The following is a 25181-nucleotide window of genomic DNA, read 5'->3' as shown; positions in this document are numbered from 1 at the left end:
ATGATTTGCTTTTTGTGCGTCGTTGACCTCTGGCAACCTCTGGGTATATCGTTCACAGCGGTGCTCACACACGGAAAATGCCTTTCGATGAATCCACGTACCATCTCGTCATTGACATTGGGTCGTTGAGTAAACCAAGATGTAATTTGTCCGGTGTTGAATCCCCGGCTTTTGTGTAATAAATAAAAAATGACATAATAACCACACATGGTCGAGGTCGAACAGTCCCTGTAAAGTTCTGCCGCTATATTGCTGATTTGTGAAGTGTAGCTCTAAAAATGTCTTTATATACGCGGCACCATCGTAGGTGGGAGCCCGTAAGAATCAAAATATTCACCCATTTGCTCCTGTGAAATATAGAGAGCCACCCTATGAGTACCAGGAAGATGGCTAGGGTCGGTATTGATGACTATCGCACACGGAAACGGTCTGATGGAAGCAGCCCCTGAAAGCATGGACCGGAAAAGGCGTCGCTGCTTGGTGCGTGTGCTATCTGATTAGAATCCATTTTACCTGCTATTTAGCTTGTGTAGTCAAACACAACATTGCGTGTTCTGTCAATCTCTAAAATGTTGTCCAGTTCAGCGTAAACAATATAGCATTGACAGTTGAAGTTAAAGGTTTTGAAAACTTCCATTCGAAGGTTTTTACCACCATGATGAGATTAAAGTGACCCCTGAAGATAAATCATGAGTCAAGTCAAACGCATACAGAGTGTAGCCTTTGGAATAGTCTTCACGACTGATCACATTGCCCTCGTCGTGATTAGCTTTATCAGTTCCAGTAAATAGTGTATGGTATGCTCTAATGTAGTTTTTTTTCCGGGACCCCCGTCAAATTTGGTTTGATTGTTTTCTATGGTATCTGTTCACCATCAAAGTATACTGCTAAGAAGATTACTCCGAAATGATTCATGTTGAACGGGTTTTCTCGATACGAACCGTTGAATGCCGTGTTGGTTACGCAGCTACGGAAGCGTAGAAGGGACATGGTGATGAAAGAGTAACAAACTCGTCAAAATGACAAAATTCAGAAAAATGACTTTTTGCCGAGTTTAACAACTCGTCAAAACGATAAAATTATTAAATTTGCCGAAATGCAACAAGTCGTCATAATGACAAAATTTCGAAAATTGACGTTTTGCCAAGATACAACAAGTCGTCAAAATGACAAAATTCTGAAAATTGACGTCATTTTTCTGAATTTTGTCATTTTGACGAGTTTGTTTCTCTTTCACACCATGTCCCTTCTACGCTTCCGTACGCAGCCGTTGATAACTCTCTTGGGAAGCTGTCCTAAGAAAATGTGATCTTGCCTGAACGACATATTCCCAGCAGTGGAATCGATAACATTTTGGTTACAACTCGTCTAATGGTAGATCGGTAGATCGAGAGCGCGTGCATGACCCAAAGAAACAGACGGGTTAACTTAACCTTGCTCACAAACGAAGCATCTTTAATAACGACCTTGTAATCTGCATCATCCTCACCAGACATTAAACAAAATTTGTTTTTACTTCTTATGAATTTCAGCTTCATAGTGATACCATTTAATAAATATTTGTCTTGGCAAAATATATCACTATGGATAGATCCAATCATATCAACTAACTTACTCCCTTTGATAAATGTATACCGTTTCTTCAAACCGTGCCTGATGTTTTCTTCTGATAACGGACTCGTTTGGTCCATACTCCCCGCAGTATCCCTGTAAAAGAGGGCCGAGGTTAAATGAGTTTCTTTGGCATCTGAGCCATAACACAAAAGTGTTTCTATCATTGTCGGGAAGGGGTATGTTTGTAGTAAAACAGCTAGGGCTCATGTGTTTTATGCCATCTGAATGAACAGAATTATGATACCGTTCATGTAGGCCTACATTCAACATGTTGTTTTGTTACTGAGAGATGCTATTTTGAGGTTAAAAGAGTTGTTTGATGTTCCTTTTCCTCTCTCTCCACCTCTCTCTCTCCACCTCTCTCTCTCCACCAAGAGATTTTATTCGCTTGACTTTGAGCTGCCATATGTACCATAGTGCTATACAATATAGGTCTCCGCGCAAAAGCCTTTCACTCTCTAAGTTGACTCGGTGACCTGAGCTAATAACCCGCACCTGTCATCGTACAGCTATACTGTAGCCATAACAACGGACGCGATTATCGATTTTACTGCGTACGTGGTACAAATACAATAGCCAGGAATGAGGAGTAGCTGTGTATTGACTCTTTGCATTATACAGAATGAAACTGCAGAGGATAAGCCTCTGCAACGGTTGCCGTGATAGAGTATTGTTGAGGTGCGGTACACGGAAAGGAAAGAGAAGTTTTACCGGAATATTGTAGTTCCTCACCTTACGTACTTTCATTCTTCGATATATCCAAAGGAATTGACAAAGGAACAACAATTCACGACAACATGTAAATAATCAAAAGAGTACTTTGCACCGTTTCATGATTGGAAGATATGTAGAGGTACAGTTCTGAACACGTTCAATTAATTAGGAGGTCCCGATTGCGGATCGTAATTCATTGATTTGTGAGTATATCTCGTGATATGAGAAGAGAAGGTCCAGTTGTCCTTTTAGCTATACTTTTCAGGTCAATATGACTCACATATACGTCGATCGTGGAACTTCAGCTGGTTACCGCATCAAGGCCCCGCGACCGACCAGTTCATACCACGAGAAATGCATTCCAGCTGCCCAAAGAGCTGCGGAAGCGAATGCAACATTAAATCATGCCATTAAACAAGATGGACATGGGGGAGCAACGGTTGTTAGCACTACGGGTAGACCATTCACCCGCCGAGATTACGAGGACTGCCATCACGTAAATGGTGACAAAATATGGAGGGAATCCTGTACACGAGAAAAGAATGCACTGACAAAATGGTTAGTACATATATATCAGATTATTGTTTGGTTTGAGTACTGTTTATGCTTGCACAATGTTTTCAATTTCAAAGCAATTGAGATTCTATTACTGATTGCGAAGTTATCTGTAACGTTAAAGCAAAAAGGCTTACTGATTCCTTGGCACATTTCAAATGAGATCATTCAATGGAAATTTAAAAGGTGCTTAGTGTCTTTCCGTGTCAAATCACGGATGGCTGTTGTTGCACCCTCCTCCCAAAAAAAATCCATATTCTGAGATCTTGGCCTATCATGGCACTTGCAAACTTCAATATCATGACCGTTCAGATTTTGAGCTAGAAGAGGAGCAAGTTTAGCATACTGGACTCCAACCCTTCCATCTGCTCACTCGGAGTAATATCAACATTTAACAAAAGAATTTCTAATATGGTTTATATCACCTTCGATATCACCATGACAATAACTGATAAAATGCTTAAACAAGTTTACCTTAGGTACTTTTACCTCTCTTCTCTTTCGAGCGGATGAACACTACTCTAATTGTGGTACTACGTTTCTAATACAGATGCCTATAGAGTCCATCCCATAGAAAAGGAATATATAAAATTAGGCTATAAAAACATTGTCTTAAAAGTGTGAAAATATTCGATTGTGGTATTTTTCACTAAAAAATGTGCTATTTTTAGTGATAAATTGCTCCTAAACAATTGTTCCCTTAATCTCATTGGAGTCGGCTTCAATGACTCCACGGCCCCTTCCTATTTAAATTCTTGATCCCCCACTATATTCCATTTTAAAACGAGGATATGGAAGGACGTAGGATCGAGGCAAAGCTTTTTAGGAAAGAGATGTAAATTACCTAAAATGTTATTAAAAACATTTATGGAGTTTCTATCACATCCACATATGGTTACTCATAGCGTCATAAAATAACTCCCTTCCAGACCGAATTATACAACCACTTTGTCTTAACAAAATAATGTAAATGTACAGTAGTCAAGGGGGTCATCTTGTTAATTGTTACTGTGCAGTATCCTTCCGTAGACAAGCACTATTAAAGGCATTCTCTCAGCTAGGAAATTTTTAGAGGGCGGGCCAATTTCATAGGTTTCGCTGGTACACCGTTACTCACGTGACACGGTATTTGTTGTATACTGCCACTGTACAGTGTAAATCCTGTATGTAAATATACGTAATGTATAGCACAGTTTCATGCAGTGGTAGCATAACACACGTAACGTGTATATTGCGGTCGCGTCGCCGCGCTGTTTAGGTGGAAGGCACAGGTTGCTTTATTGTGGGTCCCGATGCCAAAAGCAGTGAGCGATAAAGGAACAGAGAATTGCATGCATGAAAAGTGTACTTGAGCTGGTGCTACGTACGTGGATTGGGTCTCCAAAAACGATCTACTGGAACAGAGATCGGGGATCGACAAAATGACCAATGCTACCTTCGCGGAGCTTTTTTTTGTTATGTCCTAGCAGTACAGGTCGAGCAGCAACAAACTGTTTAGTGGCACCAACTTTATTCTATAAAAATATGTTCAAGTTTCCTTTTCGTTTTTCATCCCGTGTACACATTCTTTTGGAAGTTCATTTCTTACAATATGGGAAATTAATTGCCACTTCACTCTACGTATAACAGTAGTGTAGGTTGACGCTGTTGGGTGTCTTCAATTGCTGCAAACAACTAGCCGGAAGTGGTTTCTATATGATGCAGTTCTGTGGTATAGATATTGACAACAATATATATATTGACAACAATGCTATATCGTCTCGGTGCCGTTAGCTGCTCGGTGATGTTAAAAACACATAAGGAATTAAGTTAATGAGTTCATTCAGAATTCAACATTACAGGTTTATGGCGGCAACTGTTTGATATTTACCAGGCAAGGTACTGCTCGTTTCCTTCACGATGGTTTCGTGGATGTTTTCAATTATGTAGATTCATACTAAGTTGTTACAAACACTCTTTTAAGTAACATTCTTCTTCTTCATGTTCTTCTTCCTCCAGGGAACAGACATGTGGCTTCATGAAAAATTTTGACCAAAAGGTGAGTAAGGCCTACATATTATAAACCGAAATTTACACGTAGGCCTACGCCCAACATAGTAATGACACTGATAACGGGATGGTCTCTTTTGAAAGAGTGGCGGAGAGCTGTGCGAATACAGAATTTTCCTTAACTTACGTGGCTACGAAGCTCGTAAATTAACGTTCTAATGTTTGGATTCTTCTTTGAATTGTTTGTTCAATAATTCCTGAAACATTAACAGTCAATTGTAGAGCAAGTTATTATGCCCACACAGTAATTTATTTCCCTCTTCCCCAAATTATTCATTTTCATATCTCAGCGGGGGAGGGGGGGGAGGGGTTATAGTTTGTAGAAGCCCCAGAAATAAATATCCGTTGTGTAAAACGGTGAAGGATATCCGGAAATGTTGCGGTTTAACAAGTGAAGACATTTTATCTCACAGGTTGCAAACATTTCTCTCACACAATTTTCTTGTTCTATCACATAATTTTAAATCTTCGTCACGAAATTGTGACGTTTTACCATGACAAATCCACATTTGATAAAACAAGTGCAGTTTTAAAGGTAACTTTCGACATTTTATTTCAAAGTTACAAAACTTCTCAATTTTGATGTTTTATCATATAATTTCGAATCTTCGTCTCGAAATTGTGACGTTTTACCAAATGAAAAAAATCCACCTTTTAGGTCGAATATTGGCTTTTTATCTCGAGCTTTGACAAATTGACAATTGCTACATTCCATCTCGAAACTGTAATGTTTAGCCTTCAATTACGAATTTGTACATTGAATCTCGAAAATAGATGTTTAAACCATTGATTTCATTACTATCTTGACAGTTGGACTTTGTACTTATACAAACCATGACGCTCAACGACTGTCCAAGCGATTTGATTTTGGTTTTATTTTCCTTTTGGCATATAACTTTATTAATATGGCCCAATCTAGTATATTATTCATATTTATGTACTTATTTAGTATGATTTTTTTCCTTCATATAATCATATTTCCTGTTGCGTTTAATGGACTTAGTAGAAAAATAGACAGTAGAATGATCAGTGTGACATTTAATGTCTCAAACTTAAGTCAGTGGATGCTAATTTACTAGATTGGGCCATATTAATTTATTTGTCCTAAACCAGTGGCTATTTTTAATGTTACATACAATTCTATAACAGCGATTTCTTCATTGTTCAACAAACCTTTCCTAATGCTATTTTCATATAGAGCATATTCAAACTCATAATTTTCATTAAATCCAGGATACTAGCTGTCAAAATGGACAAAGGATAATTTAGCAAATATATAATTTGTCCGGACTTATAGTTTCCCGTTCCTCTCCTTCATAGGGTAACTTAAAGGAACGACCAGACACGCCATCGAACTTGTCAGTTTATTCAGATGAAGTCCCGAATACGAATAACGAACGGATCGGTCACAGACAGGTGAAATCTAGAGTCTCCCGATCCATGGTATCGCTACAGCACCGTCTCAGCCAAACAAACAGGAGGAAGCACCATAAAGAATTGTTATGCTATGACTGATAAACTATATAAGGCTGCTTCATCGAGCTATACTGTATGCTATATGAATACATATGATATTCTATATGGCTGCTTCATTAGGCTATTATGTATGCTATGTGGCTGTTTCATAGGGCTATATTGTATTGGTATCACTGATATTCTATATGACTACTTCATTATGCTATTCTGTATGCTATATGACTGCTTCATTTTGCTATATTGTATTGGTATCACTGATATTCTATATGGCTGCTTCATCAGGCTATTCTGTATGCTATATGACTGTTTCATTTTGCTATATTGGTATCACTGATATTCTATATATGGCTGCTTCATCAGACTATTCTGTATGCTATATGACTGCTTCATTTTGCTATATGATATTGGTATCACTGATATTCTATATGGCTGCTTCATTAGGCTATTATGTATGCTATATGGCTGCTTCATTGTATTGGTATCACTGATATTCTATGTGACTGCTTCGTGTTGCTATATTGTATTGGTATCACTGATATTCTATATGGCTACTTCATCAGGCTATTCTGTATGCTATATGACTGCTTCATTTTGCTATATTGTATTGGTATCACTGATATTCTATATGACTACTTCATTAGGCTATTCTGTATGCTATATGACTGCTTCATTTTGCTATATTGTATTGGTATCACTGATATTCTATATGGCTACTTCATCAGGCTATTCTGTATGCTATATGACTGCTTCATTTTGCTATATGATATTGGTATCACTGATATTCTATATGGCTGCTTCATTAGGCTATTCTGTATGCTATGTGGCTGCTTCATTTTGCTATATTGTATTGATATCACTAACTGTAAATTACTACGTATATCATCTCATGAACCGAGTTATCACGATATGCTATGGCTACCAGATAATGACGTTTGGACTGGTTATGCTATCACTATAGCCCGGTATATGTCACTTTTATCTGTACAAAACCTTTACTGCAGGAAGTTACAGGAAATTAATATTGTTCCCTTCCTTAAACTATTGATGCCACTCCAACACATTATTCCTGACTACGATCATGGACTGACTGGCTATGAAATGGCAGATAATGTTATAACTTATTTATCATGCTTTGAGGTCATTACACAATTATGATGACCTTACTAGTCTTTGACTTGAGTTACCATGGTTTCAGGATGATGGACTTTTCCTGAAAACAAAGACGAAGTTACAAAATCTTCGTGACTGGAATTGCTTTTTTTCGAATTTACAAAATTTGGGAATATTATGGCTGATGTCAAAAACTTTATGACTGGATAAATTGTTTTATTTTCGGGGTCCATATCAAATAAGTTTGGTTAACGTTGTGATCAAGATTCCGGGGGCCCTTGTAGGCTTGTAATGTATATTTTCTAGGCTAGGCTAGCCTTACAATGTTGAATGTTAAATATAATCACGTTCTTTGTTTTCATTTAATCCTCCTTCGAATGTTACTGTTAGAATTTGTCGATATTTCTTACAACTTTTGTCAAGTTTTTGAGGAAATTTAATCGCGTCTGAAAAGTAGAATTTCATATAAAAAAAAATAGGATGAAAGGTCTACGGACACATAGGAACAACATTGTCGTAATCACTCTAATAGTCATAAGAAATCTTCCATTAAAAGGTATCATAGATTGACCATTTACAAGTTTTGTCTTAACCCAAGTTTTATTTATGAATCAAGGTTAGCTAAGCAGGAACATTGGTGATGTAAAGGGAGTAACTGCCTCATTTATTCTTATTTTATTCCTTTGTTCGTATACAACCTTCGTTTCAAGGACACAGAACAGGTTTGTGGCCTAAGGCGATTTTTTCAATAATTTATTGTCTTCTATTACAAGAGAAACATCACATTATTCAAATGATATATATGGGCTTGTAATTATAGGGGTTAACTTATTAAGGGCTAAAATAAGAAACTTTGATGAGCGCAAAACTCTACGTCATAGTTTGCCCGAAAAGAGCTTTTCGAAAAAGTTTAAATGAGATTATCACACACAACAGATATACTGAATATGGGGCAAATAGGCTAGGTGTCCGTAGACCTTTACCCACTAGAGGCGCTTGTCCATACTGTTTCAAATTTTAATCTTTCAAAAATTGACACTTTTGTCCATACGATAATTTATGGCAATGCAATATGCCTAAGGCCTGTCCAACTATCATTAACGGTAGGTAACGACAACGTAAATTGCTTGCTTTATAGCATACTATACTGTCGCAAGACAATCACATTTTCTGCTATATCTAATATCATGATAATAAAGGGCATTGTTTAAGACATTAGCCCTCAAGACAAGTCTAGAAATGTTAAATAGATTCTGCAGCATTGTTGCTATATAGTTTTGTATATTCAGTTTTTTCAATGTGACCGATGGTAATAACAATGTATCATTGTGTGTATTAGGGGGCGCATGCAATCTGAGTGTGAGTCGTCCCTCGGGCCGTGCCTCCACGCTGATTTTTGTCATCCAAACAGAAATTTGGTCGTCTCGGACCATTAAAAATTACACTATTGGTAGTATTCTTAATTAAACAAACATATACCATATGCGATTCGCAGATACTACTGTGTAACTACAAACGGCTTAAGGTTTACACATTGTGGGTGTTTGGTCTAAAGTTCCGAAGTGGAGATAAAGCCATTTTCCTAATGGTGATCCACCTAATTATCACCTTGGTCGGCTCCAGAGTTAATGCCTTCCTAAGCGTGCAATTGTATTATTCATGTATATATACTTTATGGATATATTTTCGAACCTGTTGACTAATATATAAGTGTCAGAATATAGGCATGTACTCACTTACCAATCATTAGTTTTTCTGGAAATTTCATTAAAACTCAAGGTAGCACTGGTAATTGTTTCAAAAGCTTGTTTATTTTGATCTTTATATTTTGCGAGTTCGTGGCACAATTTTCTATTTTTTATATCTTTTAGTCTTTACCAGTTTATATTAAGTTGACTGATTATTAGAATTGTATTAGCATGCATAGTACGTTTATTGACTTGCACTATTTGCTAAAATGTTGAACAGTTCATGGTTAAACAAGGGAGTTGTTATGGAACAACTTGCTGGTTAAACGGTAACTGATGTTTCAATATTAAGGTTTACACTGAAACGTCTTGTAAATATGTATGGTGAAATGTGTGCTTGTCTGCAGAGTTGGTGGTCTGAGGGCTGATGTGATGGTTTATTTATCATCTATTCGGGGCGACGAGGTTTCAATCCGGGGGAGGGAGGGGAACAATAACTACGAGCGGCAGTGGGATATGACTGGGAGAGGGGGACCACTTCATAATTTAAAGACAAAATGGATCTTCTGTGCATTCCTTTGGCTACCACAAATTCCACTATTTGAATGTCTTTTTCCCCAATAAGATGGGCACATTGGAATAACATTTTGTTCTATAGATTTCAATAGCAGTCCTTTTTGGTTACGATGCCGAAGGCTCAGTAACCTTTGCGATCGCGCTGGTGTGCGTGTGTTTGTATTTCCTGCTTTGTGAAGCCAGTCACCCAAAATTCACATACGAAGTGAGAACATTTTGCAAAGTGAAGCCTAACACCTATGGTCTCACTAAGTTAAGGGCAGTACAGCATTGTAGATGGCCCCAGAAATGCGTACCACCATGGAACTCAAATGGCATCCCAGAAAAGTATGCAATTCTTACGCATACATTGCAAGATTGGAAATAGCGCCCTCTCTATTTAAGCCAACTTGTGGTACTGCAGCTGCAGAAGACAGTGCTACTTCAGATTTCAGAAGTTCAGTCAGTGGAAGTTAGAGAATATATATGGTAAGTCACCCCAAATAAGAGGAATTTTTAAACAGTTTCGCCCCTTTCATAAGCTATATCACCCAAAACTACTGCTTGGAGGCCTACAATAGTACTGAGTACTTATAGTATTAGGCTAGTACAGTACACAGGAACTCTCAGTGTTAAATGCATACACATAACGTTACGAGTGCTTGTGGTGTACAATTAGTCATTTGTCAGTAGTTTATCACCAACTAGGCTAGAGTTGCTATACCCAGATTACACAATACTTCAATGAGTAAGTTAGTATTAGCACTAGCAGTTTATTAAATAACTTTTTTGTTTGTTATTAAATAATGATCAAATTTTCAGGGGCAGTACTTGATTCCACTGTTTTGCCCATGATGAACAAGTGACCCCAAAATGGTCCAGATTGAAGTCCCTGAGTGCAGGCGCGGCGGAACGGAAAAATTATTGGGGGGGCTAATGTGTGGAGACTATCTAAGCGGAGCGCCACCATCGATTGGCGCGGAGCGTACAAGAAAATTTTGGGTTTTTTCAAACCCCCAGATGGCCGGAAACGGCACTTCCCGAGTGTTTAATGCTGCGAATACCTAGCCCTAAAATATGGGTCTCAAGCCTGCAATTTCTCAGATTGCACCTAAAAGTCTGTAAAAACATTGTAATTTGTATGTTCGATGGTGTTTTAAGAGAGTAGCTATTCCTCGTAGTGTACTCGCAAAGACGTTTTTGAGTGTAGTAAGGGCAGTGGCGGAGCTAGGGGTATTGGTCAGGGGGGGGCAAGAATGGTCTGTAGGGGCGCTTTCGACACTATCTAAGCGGAGCGCCACCACAAGTTGGCGCGGAGCGCCACCACAAGTTGGCGCGGAGCGTACAGAAAATTTTTGAGAAAAGATACTCCCTAGATTGCAGGAAATGACCCTTTCCGGGCCTTGCTAATTTGCAGATTAACGGAGAATAAAAAGGTATCGTCGCCATTTTGTCGAAAAATTACACCAACAGAATATGACAAATGTCAATAGGTATATGAGAGCGCAATAAAATAGTCAATAATCGCGAATAAGTAAAAAGTAGTGAAAAGCTGAAAAGGGCGCCAGCAGTCCATTTGAGTCCGTCAGGGGGGGGGGCGTCCGCCCCCTGACTGTATATATGGACGCTCCGCCACTAAGTAAGGGGATGTTGGAGAACTGGCTGAAATGAGGCAAGTCATTGGCCTAAGACGAAGTTGTGTTACGCTTACCGGTACTCACACTCACTGCTTCCACTTTTCACGGGGCGTGAAGACGCGGTTGGGGTGACAATGTGGTCTATAGCCAGGGGACGGGCCGAGGGTCCCCCAGCAATTACTAAAATTATTACACCTATATATATAGTATACGTGTGCATCGGACAGATCGAAAGGTGTGCATTGAAAAATGGGCAGATGCACGTTTCGGAGCCTTGGTAAATATTGGGGGGGCTTATCATGCATTTGCCCCCTCAACTTTTTCATTGGGGGGGCTGAGCCCCCCCAAGCCCCCCCGGTTCCGCCGCCACTGCCTGAGTGAGGGCCCTGAAATTTCAAAATACATTTCATTTTATACTTTTTGGTTTCGATGATAATAGTAACCTATGCATTCATGATGAAGGGAAGGTCAGACAAATTTCATATTTAGTGTGTAGGTGTGTGGATGAAGTTGTTTAACATTAAATACAAACAGCCTATTGTTTTTTGTGGAGGTCAAAGGTCATTTGGGGTCACCAGGGGTTAAATTGTGAAAACTTTGTAAACATGATATCTCAAGAAGGGAAGGTCAGACCAATTTCATTTCTATGTATGAAAGTACCACATTAAATGCAAGAAGCCTATTGTTTTTGGTGGAGGTCATTTGGGGTCAAATTGTGAAAACCTTGTAAACACAATATCTCAAGAAGGGAAGGTTGGACCAACTTCATAGTTGGTGTGTAAAAGTACCACGAGTACAACAAGTCTGTCGTTTTTGGTGGAGGTCGGAGGTCATTTGGGGTCACCAGGGGTCAAATTGTCAATACTGGAAGCTTGAGTCAACCTCTGATTTAGTGTGTAGAAGAACCACATTGAGTTAAAGAAGCCTATTGTTTTGGTAGAGGTCATTTGGGGTCATCAGAGGTCAAATTGTGAAACCCTTGTAAAACATGTACACCCTCGGTATGCATTACGTCAGATTCATGAAGAAAACTGCCCATGTAACATCATCGAAACCACAATGCATTTTTGCATTCTGGTTCTAGTTTTGTTGTCCAAATTTAAAGGAAACTCTCAGATGGTCCATGAATTCAAGTTATATTTAAAGAAAACCCTTTGCTGAGATGAAATGGATGATGTTTTAATAATTTACATTAAAATGACTGTAAAATGGGCCCATTAGTTGTCAGTTTCTCTACCCCCAACTGAGGAATCTTGTGGCTTAACTGTGTAAAGTATAGCACTGCACACTAAGTCAATGGAGTTATTATTTTTTTTGCTATGAAGCCTGCCCCCAACAGTCACACTGGCAATTGCCTCCTAAAAAGTAGAAAATGCTATTATAGTAAGGTTACCACTCCATGGATTCTACTGAAATTTATATGTTTTGCAACATGTTAAAATCATAAAGTGGTTTAAATTTGGTCATTTAATTTGGCAGAATTCAAAAAATTAATTTTTGCAAAATTTGCCAAAAAGGATTTGTTTTTGTTTTTGCAATATCGATGCAATGCGATGTACAAACTATTCGAACAAGGCATCAATTTAAAGATTTCTATACGTTTTATACAACAAACATACGTTTGGGAAGATCCTCCATCGCTGCTATGTACACTGTGTTGTGGGTATTGACCGTACTGCATGTATTGACTATACACTAGTGTCTAATTACCGAGGGTAGCAAGCTGTGTGTATTTTCTGAGATCGATGGTGGTGTCTAACACTTCTGTTACACCTCATTCGAAACTAGGTCACTATTACCGCCATCAGACATTTCTTTGTGCGCGAGTCTTCAATGCCTTTAGGGCTCCTGTTTATCTTTAATAACCAAGTGCTACTAAAATGATCAAATTTGTACTTCCTACAAGCATTATTTACTAATTGAGCATTACAGAGCGAGTGTTTTTCATCCACTTTAAACAATCAGTGGTCCAGGCACTTTTCTATACGAATATTGACTCCATGTCACAATGAAATTCACAAATAATTTAAAGTTCACTTTTAATTCACTATTTCAGTCCTAAAATGCTTGAATTTGTTCAGGACAGTCCATTATTAGTACTTGAAAGAACAGTTATGTAATTGAATTCATATTGAGTCAGTCATTTGTTTATCTCTGTTACTTATTACTATTTGCATGAAATAACCATAAGGAAGAAATAGCATAGTGTTCTCACTTGGTTCCCAGATTCTTAGCTATATTCTGGCACAGTTTTGAAGTTACTTGGTACTCGGTATAAGCATTCGAATACACCATGACATGTCTCAGTTCTACTAGAAACATTCCTGCTACTGTAAAGTAATATCACACTATAACCACATGTTAATTATTGTTTGACTACTTTGTGAGATTCTACCTTAGGGCCGCAGTTTACAATGTTAATAAATGATCTTAGTGGGAATGTTCACTGCTAGGAAATGCATAACAAAACAAGCAAATGCACTGTAATCTTATTTCATTTTTTCTCTGATACATTGTGGGTATGGGTAAACACATACACTATCTCCCTTGGCCACTAGATACACACATAATGTGAATGCTTCCACTCTCACCCTTGGCCACTAGATACACACATCATGTGAATGCTTCCACTCTCACCTTGGCCACTAGATACACACATAATGTGAATGCTTCCACTCTCACCCTTGGCCACTAGATACACACATCATGTGAATGCTTCCACTCTCACCTTGGCCACTAGATATACACATAATGTGAATGCTTCCACTCTCTCCATTGGCCACTAGATACACACATAATGTGAATGCTTCCACTCTCACCCTTGGCCACTAGATACACACATCATGTGAATGCTTCCACTCTCACCTTGGCCACTAGATATACACATAATGTGAATGCTTCCACTCTCTCCATTGGCCACTAGATACACACATAATGTGAATGCTTCCACTCTCACCCTTGGCCACTAGATACACACATCATGTGAATGCTTCCACTCTCACCTTGGCAACTAGATATACACATAATGTGAATGCTTCCACTCTCTCCATTGACCATTAGATACACACATAATGTGAATGCTTCCACTCTCTCCATTGGCCACTAGATACACACATAATGTGAATGCTTCCACTCTCTCCCTTGGCCACTAGATACACACATAATGTGAATGCTTCCACTCTAACCCTTGGCCACTAGATACACACATAATGTGAATGCTTCCACTCTCTCCATTGGCCACTAGATACACACATAATGTGAATGCTTCCACTATCTCCATTGGCCACTAGATACACACATAATGTGAATGCTTCCACTCTCTCCCTTGGCCACTAGATACACACATAATGTGAATGCTTCCACTCTCTCCATTGGCCACTAGATACAAAGTCTATGTTAAATTCTAAGTGCATGAAATATGACAGTTCTAAAGTAACCATTTGTTGCTTAATTCTTTCATATAATGAAATCTTACTAGGAAAGTCCATTTGTTGAGTATCAAACCACATTGATGAAGCTTGTCTCGGTAGGTTTATCTTCAGCTATTATCTTATGTTTTGTCTTAAAACTGAGAGTGTTTTAAAGTACTACGGACACCTAGCCAATTTGCCCATATTCAGTACCATATATATACTTGTAAATCTGTTGAAAGTTTTGGCAAAGCTCTTCTTGTTTCAAAGATATAAAGTTTTTGATATGGGAAAAGCATTAAATATGCGCAAAATATGACGTGGAGTGTTGCACTCATCAAAATTTCTATCTTTAGCCCTTATAAGTTAACCCCTAATTACAACTTACAAGCCAACATATATCATTTGAATAATGTAGTTGCTCTTTTCAAAGAAGAAAATAAAATATTTCAAATAATTGCCCTAGGCCACAAACCTGTGACCAATGTCCCTGAAACAAAGGTTGTGAAAACCAAGTGATTACATAACAGAAAATTAGGCAGTCACTAAATGTGCATCATTAATGTGCATAATTAGCTAATGTTTATTCATAAATCAGGATTCATCAATAAATCAGGATTGATAATCAGAACTATAATTGAGAAAAGACTTGTAAAATAGTCAATCTTTGATGAATTTTGATGGGAATTTGCAGCTATTTTCATGATTTCTAACATTGCCTAGTTAGAGTGATTAGTGCAATAATGTCCACATGTGTCTGTAGATCTTTAGAATATAATGTTGTTAGTGTTTGTTTATGTTCACCTCATCTTCCATGAAAACTGCCTTCAGCATCATTCCAAATTATCAAACAAATCACTATTTAAAACAGGAGGAAGCTGTAGTTTCCAATATTTGGACATGTTCAACCTTCTAAAAAAATTGTCTTAAAACTAACACAAGTGATAAATGCAAGAAATGCCAAGTAACAGTGATGTACAGGTCTTATATTCAAACTTTGTGTCATATTTTGTAACTTTTGAAGTAAGATTTCCATTTTTGTTTCAACAAATACAAGCAATTTTTCTTTCTACAAATATTTTGGGCATAATCACTGCAATCCACACTTTAAATTTAAACATTGTAAAGTCAGTTTTGTAACGAGTCGTGACTAGGTCAATAATTCCAAGTGATACCAATGAATTTGTCACAATTTGCCCCATAGAGATAATACAGTGACTGCCTTGAGTGAAGGAAAATACTGGTAATGACTTGACTCAACCATTAATTGAAGTTACTGTACCTGGTCCAACTCTAGAAAGACTTTTTAAGGGACAGTGTCTCAAGATATACCAGATGTAGGATTGACAGTGTGCCAAAGACTGCCTGAGTGTGCAAAGGTTGTAACTAACATCAATCAGCTTAACAGCCTGTCATGTATACACTGCTGGATTGAATGCGACCAGATGAGACTTGACAGTTGTAACAGGATATTGTAGGTAGGCAGTGTTTGTAACTTACTGATCAAGAGTTTAGCAGATTTAAGTCTCATCAGTTTAAGCCAAAGCAAAATTGTGTCAAAGTGGTGAGATGAGTCAGTTCAAATCTATTACATGGGCAGTGTGCAGATTAAAGTACTAATCAACATTGTGTACATGTAAGCAATAAAGTATGCTACTATTTACTATAACATCACAATAAAACAACAGTGTTGCCAAAACAAGGGTACAGTGCTCAACAGATTTCAACAGACCCTGTCTAGCTCTTATTGCCACGCCAGTATTTGTATGAAGATTCTCTTTGTCCCGTCTGCTTCCTCTTTTACTGTACCATCCTCTAGAAAGAAACTTTAATAAACATCAACAATGTCTGAATTTCATCATTCTAAATCACCACAGTATCTAGGGTAGATAAACTGCAGTACTCAGTATCTTTGGTGAAGCTTTCAACTTAACGCTGACTTATAATGCTATGCTACCTTCATTCTTGTTGACAAGAAGGTAAAGAACAAACCAGTGGTATCATACAAACTGTGTTTGATAACTGACACTCATGTAGATATGACATACCACATAATGATCATGTGACAAAAATGATTAAATTATGTAGCAGAACTGGTTTATGGCAGGTGTTACATATTATCTCTATGATGCTGCTGATACTTTTCTTACATAAAGGAAAATTAGTTGGTTGGAATGTTGCAAGATGTTTACACACATCCATGTTTTTCTTCACTCCCTTTGTGTTTTCCACTCTTTCTTCACTCCCTTTGTGCCCTGTTACATGACACATTAACCAGCACCTTGAATGTCACCGACTCTGACCTGCGTCTTGTTGCTGTTCCGACATGCCTAAAGTGCAGCATCTGATGAACCACCGCTGTTCAATCTCGCCATCGATGGCCACATTCAGGACTGCAGCATTTGTAGAATGTTGTCATTGGCTCATCAGCAGACCTGGTTTGGATTTGCATAAAGTAAGCTCTTGGATGTTCACACTTTGGACATTTTTCTTTGGAGGAGAAGAAAATATATATATTTAATAAAGAATTAGCCAAAGAAATGGTGAGAGCAAAGTGTTTTTACATTTAACATAATAAACATATAAAAAACATATATAGAAAACATATACAGTATGTTGCATCATACTTCAACTATATCTACTGATCTTTTGAACCTTTACAATAAAGCTTCTCACTAACATTCTTTTCCATGACTGTGTATTTCACTAAAGGCATGTAAGAGATTATTTAGTTTTAGTTTTAAGGAGTTCAAAGACCTTTGATTCAATCTATTTTGCTGTAAACTTAATGCCCAGAAGCAATCCAATACTTGAAGTTGCAAATTTCCCTTGGGCATCAGATCCTGTATCCCTTGGACAAAGCAGGGTCCATGCAGTTTAGATCACTAGTCTAGAAGGGCCCTTTGCAGCATGAGCCTTCGACCAAACCTTAATAATGTGGTGCTTGTCTCAATCAAGGTATAGAAAGTAGAAGAAACTCTGCATACAGTCTCTCCAGTGTTTACTCTTTACATAGATGTGCAGTGAAGAATGTGAGAAGCCCAAGGTATTTATGTGGCCTGTGGAATCCTATAAATATCAGAGCAATGTTTTTAACCCACCATAAACTGAAGCAAAGAAGTCACTTCATTTAAAAAGGGAAAAACATGCAACTTACTGTACATACTTAAGATAGGGTATTTCAACATAACAGATGGGCAATATGTACAACTTTTTCATATTTTTGTTCCCGTTAAAGATTCCTTTTCGCCAAGGAAGCTGATACTGTACATCGTAAAGCATTGCAACATGGAGTTTGGATACAGAATTTCACTGTGGCTTGCAAGATCTTTGTCATGCCCACCATGACAGGGGCCTATAGTATTTACAGTACTAACCAATATACTTTTAATGACTGTATTATTAATCATGTCTTAGAGTCACAGTGAAAGCTCCAATAAACGTTTCTTCCTTTTCCATTCTCTTATGTGCATTCTGTGTTTGGAGTTTAATCTTGCTTAAAACTCTTGTAATTTTTCATATCACTTAGTGATATAGTCTTCCAACTGTTGCCGAGACAACACTTATAACATTTTCTTTCACACTGATCAATATAAATATTACTCAAACAAAGGAGAAAGTTAACATGCACTTCGCATAGAATTGCAATGACAACACTGCCTGGACAAATTATTAACAAATTACTTAGAAGTGTGAGAATTTTGTCTATTAGTTCCCTTGAACCAGATCTGAGCATGGTACAGTATGCATCTTGTCTGTGAAGGTGAATTAACTGAATTGTGATGCTACTTAGGTCTCCTGTCAGGCTTTGTATCAACATGCAATCGTTTCTATTCAGTGATTGCCATTTGCCTCAAACTTACCTTTTGTGGAATCAACATTTTCCCAGGCTGCAGCACCCCCTAAAACATCATCGACTTCCTTCAGTCTGGGATACTTTCTGTTGGTCATCTATGAGACAATACAAAAGCTTTATAGCTCAATGCCTGCCTCTCATGAAAATGACCAGAATGTAATGTATTCATTGGAGTGGCAAACATGCTATGTGTGATGAACAGAACATGAGAAACGTTTGGGCTGGTAGGTTAAGAAATGTCTGTGGATAGCTTCTATGAAGCTACTAAACCATCTGACATATAGCTGCTGAGTACAAACAATATTATGAATGCCTATGAAGCTATTAAACCATCTGACATATAGCTGTTGAGTACTTGTAAACAATATTTTGAATGCCAGCTGTCAGTTTCAAGCTGTTGAGGTTTGCAAATCAATTAAAAAATTTAAACACAGCCCATATCAACTGAATGTGCAACAGTTTATATTAATACGGATCACACCTTTGACCTCAACCAAGGGAATAATTTATGCAGTATTGCAACACACAATGAGAGGCAACCAGAAAGCCAAAAGGCTGGGTGATTTCTTGCCTTTGAAGTATATATGCCGATGGAACAACTGAGCAAAATGTGTCCTAAAGACAGTACCAGTGCATAGGAAAAGAGATCCAGATAACTTGACCATTGCAAAGGTAATAAGCATCATTTGTGTGAGCTTTCATGTTTACAAAGTTTCAGACTTTTACCTCTGTTGACCTCAAATGACCTTTGACTTCCACAGAAAACTGTAGGGTTCTTTTACTCAATAAGATGCATCTACATTCACTTACCATATAGTATTTGAGAATACTGTGTTTACAAGGCAACACCATCGCATAGGATCATTTCCTCTGGCAAGGAATAACAAATGCTCAGTCTGAACCAGGTCATTTGTATTACTGATCAGCAAAATTGATCAAAAATGGATTCTTATGAGGCACTGATACAACAAACTAGCAAAACTAGTTAGTTGGTGTCTGAATCTAATATATAAACTAGTCAGTGTACATAAGCACTTTTTACATGTGCACCCTGTTTATGTGTCTGTGAACAAACATACATGTAACTTCAAAATGGAGGATCAGCAGATCCCTTATTGTAACTTGAAGCTTCCCAAACTGCTGACAACCAAGAAGCTCTGTAACCCAAGAGCAAATCATAGACAAAATTTGTAAAAAATCCACAACTCATTGTGGATCCAAAGTATCATTTCAGGTTGACTTTGATCAACATTTTACAACCTTTTCTTTTCATTTCAAATCAAAAGCATGCATATTTAAGAATTTTCAATTTGCTATTTAAGCTACAGATGCTGGTCATACTTTATGATGGAAAGATTTCAGGTAACAAAATATTGGGGATCAACAGTGACAGTTTGACCACCTAGGTATATGCTAAATTTCATGTAGATACCCTTCAAAAATCAAAATCAATTTTTTCCTCCGGCAAAGCAAACCATAATACTTGACTCTATATGTAACTGCTACCTTGCAACTAACTGTGTTGCTAGATTGCAGTACAAATCAACTAATTGAACAAACAATAGAATCTTACTTCATAAAGTTTCATAACTATGTGCCACACGTCTTGACGTAAGTCAGTGTTAGATTCAAATTTTCTGGCAGGATGGGCCGACATTTCAAGCACTCTATCACAGAAGCTAAAATTCATCACAGGGCAAGGTTTATGGCGATACAAAGACAAAACATGATATGACCAAAAGGGCTGGATCACATTTTTCACTTAACAATTCCTTTTTGGCACTGCAAGGATTTATATCAGCCTATTCAAGTCTACAGAAATGAATTGACTCACAGCAGCTCTATCACATTAATACCTAAAAGTAAGACTGTACAGATAACCTTGCAAGCAACTGTAACATCAGACTCAGAGCAGTATATGTTGTTCATTCATACTTAGTAAAGATTCCTAAATCCTATTGGTCCATTCAGGTCAGCTGACCGTGGTTAATCCTCTGAGTAACGCACGGTAAAATTACGGGGCATCACTTTAATATATCTTTGGTTATATGTAACCAAAAATGTTTTGTTTTATGATTTTTACCCCACACAAATGGTAGTGTATGAATGAACGGGGTTAATCAACGGTCTAGCGTGCGTTACTCACATGATTAATGCACTCCGGGTGTTAATGCTATCGCTGGATGCACTCGGGCTCCGCCCTCGTGCATCGCTTGCATTATCCCCCGATCGTGCAATAATCCTGTTAGTAACGCACGCTAGACCGTTGATTAACCCCTTATTGTTCAGTAACTTCACTCTTCACGTCCCCTAACTTGACGTTCTGTGTTACACATAAGTAGCTACACTGTACTGTAGTTGCTGTGTTCGTAGAGTAAGTCAAATTGTAGCCTTAACACTTGTTCAAATTTATGCAAGTTGTATCTAGCCTACAGTAGGTCTTTTTATTACTGATGGAATCTGGTCTAGCCATCAGTAAAATCACATAGCTGAAGGTAAGAACTAAAGCACTGAGCAAGTAAAGCAATGCTTGCATCACCTTTATCATTTGAAAGCACATTCATGCCTTTACCTTAGCGAATTTACCACATATTGTACCATCATAATATTCATACATCCGTTGCCAATGTCGCAAAATCCCTCCCAATGTAGATGAGTATGGCATAACATAGTTGTTTTCTCAATACACAAGCTATTCATGATTCAAATACTTTCTTTCGATGAATTTACCTTGTTTGTTACGTTCTGTATATATGGACATGTATTGCAAGCAAATCTGTAGCATTTTGGCCCTTCTTCGACTATCAGAACATTCGCGCATGTAGGACAGAAGAGCAACATTTCGCTACTGTGGAATCGATCTGAAATTCGAACCAACCTGAAGCTATCCCAGGATTCATCACAGGATTCATCCCAGGATTCAGATTAATCGCAGGATTCATCACAGTATTCAGACAGTCAGGAAATAAAATATCCGTAGTCTGATTCGAACATAAACCAATCACGGTTCACGAAACAGTGTTTTACTAGGATTTTGAAACGTGCGTCCCAGGGACGCATCTACTCGAAAACGTTTGAATGCAACAGATAAAAACTTGCTTCCGCCCATACACATCTGTGATAAAACCTCAAGCTAAAGAGCTGTTATATTATTATGTTTTTTTGAAGTCAAGTAGAGCATTACTAGATCACATTTCAGTCACTTATAGACTAATTAGTATCGTAGAAGTATCTATACACACACACAATGGATTAAAAGGAAAAAATAGTTGCAATACATATCAAGCAAATTTACCGGTATACATTTAAAATATTCACCAAAGCTGATGTTCTTAGCCTAATCTAAGTGTAAAAAAATACACTGAAATATTTTCCTATGTACAGTAGGCCAAAGAAAGCTCTACTCCGATTCTGATTAGCTGATCACTGAGGGCTCGGAAATAGTAGTTTTCTTTCCCTAAAACATGCTTTCTGATCCTCAAGACACATTTATTCGCATTTGAAATTAAACGGTCCTGGTGATTTCTGTAATATTTACAGATTAATAGACGCAATTTAAAAACATAGTATTAATTGTGATGTGATCCCAAAGGTATTAAGTAAATTTCCAAACATTTCGGCCCATACAGTCTGTGAGACAGTTCTCAGCCTGTTTCAATAACGTGAGTGCCTGTCAAAGGCGTTTCTAAATATAGGGAAAGGCAGATGGGACGTCAGTTCATGGATTTGCTCCCTATCATGCAGGATCCGTCGTTAATGCTCATATTACAGTCCAGGTACTGTGTATAGATGCGACAAGCATGTTCTAACCTTTAGTCCATTTTTGGTTTCGATGAAATCGATACCTATGCATTCATGCAGGCGGAGAGTGTGTGTATGTGTGTGTGTGACACCCAGCTTGTAAACACGATATCTCAAGAAGGAAAGGTCGGACCACACTCATATTTGGTGTGTAGAAGTACCACATTGAGTACAAGATGCTCATTGTTTTGGTGGTGGTCAAAGGTCATTTGGGGTCACAGGGGTCAAATTGTGAAACCATGTTTGGCACAATATTTCAATAAGGACAGATGTCATATTTAGTATGTTGATATATCTATCACACTTAGTACAAGAAACCTGTAGTTGACTGAGGTCAATGGTCATTTCAGGACAGCCTGTGTCATTGTGAATTATTGTTCGTCACATCACACTGCGTTTTACTGTATTACTTAGATCAAGTACTTGATACGTATGTTGTACACCCTCTTTATACATTACGTCAGATTCATGAAGAAAACTGCTCAGGTTACATCATAGAAACCACAATGTAATTTTGCATTGGTTATGTATAAAGTTAAACTGATAATCTCATAGGTTTGTTTTAAAACGTAAATAAGGCTATACCTACAGACACTTTGGTTGTTTCCGTGAGGTAACATGTTACATACCGTATACTATTGTAACCTGTATTGTAGGCATATACATAAACAAACAAGCCAGGCTTCGTCTTGAAATGGTTACCTGTTGGCTTGTAGTTACCTTAACTTTAAGCAGGCAGAGTTTAAGTCATTATAATATCTAAAACCTTTTAAACAATTCTTTATTTTCACATTTATTGTCTTCAAAATATGTTGTTGATGAAATTTCCCAATCTAAATAAACTTGTGGATATCGTTTCTCATAGACTCTGAAAATAATTTGATTTACGTGGACTACGTAACACGTATGCCAAACAACGTAAGTTTCTTAGTTCAAGTGTTATTAATTCTTAAACATCAATTCGCTTAATAGTAATATTGGAAAGTTCAATCTAAATACTTAATATTCCACCCAATCCCATTTCTGCCAAAAATCGAATACTCAGAATGATATAGTTTTAGTTTTTTTTACTTGCAGGGAGGTTCATAAATCACCACAGCAACAAGGCGCACTAATTCTACAGCTGGAATGTCAAGGATATACTGCATGAATAAGTTAATTTTATTTCACCAGGGAGTTGTTATGGAAACTCCCTGATTTCACTAGCTAGCAATAGGCTATACTTGCGGGTTTGGAACATTTTTAAGTCTCGTCATGTTGTTGTAGTTGTTGTTGTTGTTGCTGCTGTTATTGTTGTTGTTGTTGTATTAATGTCAGAATTATATGTTATCAATTGGGAATAAGCACGGTGGTGCATGCTATTTTAAAATCTACTCTGAATCTATGAGTCTACTGGTTTAGTTCTATAGAATTGAGATGCTGCATAGCCAATACATAACCAACAAGTCTATCTTATTGTCAATATCGTGTTAATCTGTTTACATCTCTACGGAATGATGAATTATGTCAAGTTTATGTAAGAAAGGTGCCCAGAATAGCCGATACCAGACAACGGTAGTCTTGAGTTAAAGTCACGTCAACTGTTCGTTTGTTTATACGCACGATAATTCACATCGGCTCTGTAACACTACATAAACCCCTCTAGTTTTAGTGACTTTAAGAACCGTTGTTGGGAATTCAACTTACCAGTCACCTGTGATGATTCCCCTCCCCCTCCCCTCCCCTCGCCATCCCATCCGTCCCCTCCCCTGTTTCCATTGGGTCTTAAAATTTACGTCAATTTTTTTATCAAGTATGCCAAAGGTTGAATTAATACAAAATAAATGTTTCGGTTAGGGTGAGATATTTTGAAGGTGTTATTCAAAGTTGTTGTTGACAATGGGTGACCATAAATTGACATTCTAGCATATTAGGGCACAGTGCTGATAACTGTTAATATGGCAGATGTATATTACTCACAGTATATCGCGCACTTGTGGAACTTAAGTTAATTACAAACGAATACTGCAGGAAAGGGAGAACGTCGAGGAAATTTGTGTTAAAGGCTTCCTCATCCACATCTTAGTGGAGAAGACGTGAACAGCCCCCCCCCCCACCCTCACCTCTCTAGCAATATAGGTGTATGTATAGATACCGCGATTGGGATCAACCAATGGGTGAATAACTCGTTATCAACCCAAATAAACGAGAACGTGATAGAAAGCTAAGATCGATGACAAAGTTACCTTTTCATCGGCAAACCTGTACTTGACCAAACCGTGACCTTATTACAAATCAATGCCTCGCTGCTTTATCATACTCGTAATCGATAAGACACACAACCAAAATATAGAGTAATTCCTATCGACTTCCTCTTGGTTGGACGGACTACAATATTTAATACAGAATATTAGATTGCAATGTTTAATTATTATTACTTTGTAATGTTGTATAGGAGTAGTGAGTTGCGGAAGTATTCAGTTTCGACCTTTACTGCAACCACCAAACAACTACATGGATTCACTTTTTGTTTTGGATTCAAATGAAATTTCTAACGCTTTGAAGGCTGAGTCTAAGCTGGGCTCATTTAAAGCCTGTTTTACCCTAACCCACCTCCCCCCTCCCCTTACTTCAGGACTCATGGGTTGCTGAGATGTTCTGCTTAGTATATATAACCCTCATCATAAACATATATAGATACACGAATAGAGCTTTCACTTGTCCTCTATACTATACA

At 37.8% G+C, this 25181-nt stretch overlaps 2 protein-coding genes across 6 annotated transcripts; one reads left to right on the top strand and one right to left on the bottom strand.

Moving 5' to 3' along the window:
• The first annotated feature begins 2232 nt into the window (after positions 1-2232).
• LOC139984547 (ciliary microtubule inner protein 5-like) lies at positions 2233-9308 on the top strand. Its single transcript, XM_071998480.1, has 3 exons — positions 2233-2886; positions 4882-4921; positions 6253-9308. The coding sequence occupies exons 1-3, from the start codon at positions 2600-2602 to the stop codon at positions 6445-6447; spliced, it is 522 nt and encodes a 173-aa protein (XP_071854581.1). The 5' UTR covers positions 2233-2599; the 3' UTR covers positions 6448-9308.
• Positions 9309-10287: 979 nt separating this feature from the next.
• On the bottom strand, positions 10288-21554 carry LOC139984548 (DNA-directed RNA polymerase III subunit RPC10). 5 transcript variants are annotated; one of them, XM_071998485.1, is made up of 5 exons: positions 21395-21554; positions 18672-18759; positions 14081-17298; positions 11772-14035; positions 10288-10653 (listed from the first exon to the last, which is right to left on the bottom strand). In XM_071998485.1, the coding sequence occupies exons 1-3, from the start codon at positions 21503-21505 to the stop codon at positions 17171-17173; spliced, it is 327 nt and encodes a 108-aa protein (XP_071854586.1). In that variant the 5' UTR covers positions 21506-21554; the 3' UTR covers positions 10288-10653; positions 11772-14035; positions 14081-17170. The 5 variants fall into 5 exon arrangements, with proteins under 5 accessions (XP_071854586.1, XP_071854585.1, XP_071854584.1 ...); XM_071998484.1 differs by having other exon boundaries at positions 10289-10653; positions 11772-13990; positions 14036-17298; XM_071998483.1 differs by having other exon boundaries at positions 10289-10653; positions 11772-14218; positions 14264-17298.
• Between the last annotated feature and the right edge of the window lie 3627 nt (positions 21555-25181).

Source organism: Apostichopus japonicus, chromosome 17 (assembly GCF_037975245.1).
Source record: "Apostichopus japonicus isolate 1M-3 chromosome 17, ASM3797524v1, whole genome shotgun sequence".
Taxonomy (NCBI): Eukaryota; Metazoa; Echinodermata; class Holothuroidea; order Aspidochirotida; family Stichopodidae; genus Apostichopus; species Apostichopus japonicus.
Note: the sequence above shows the minus strand (reverse complement) of the source record. Positions and strands in the feature narration are given on the sequence as shown.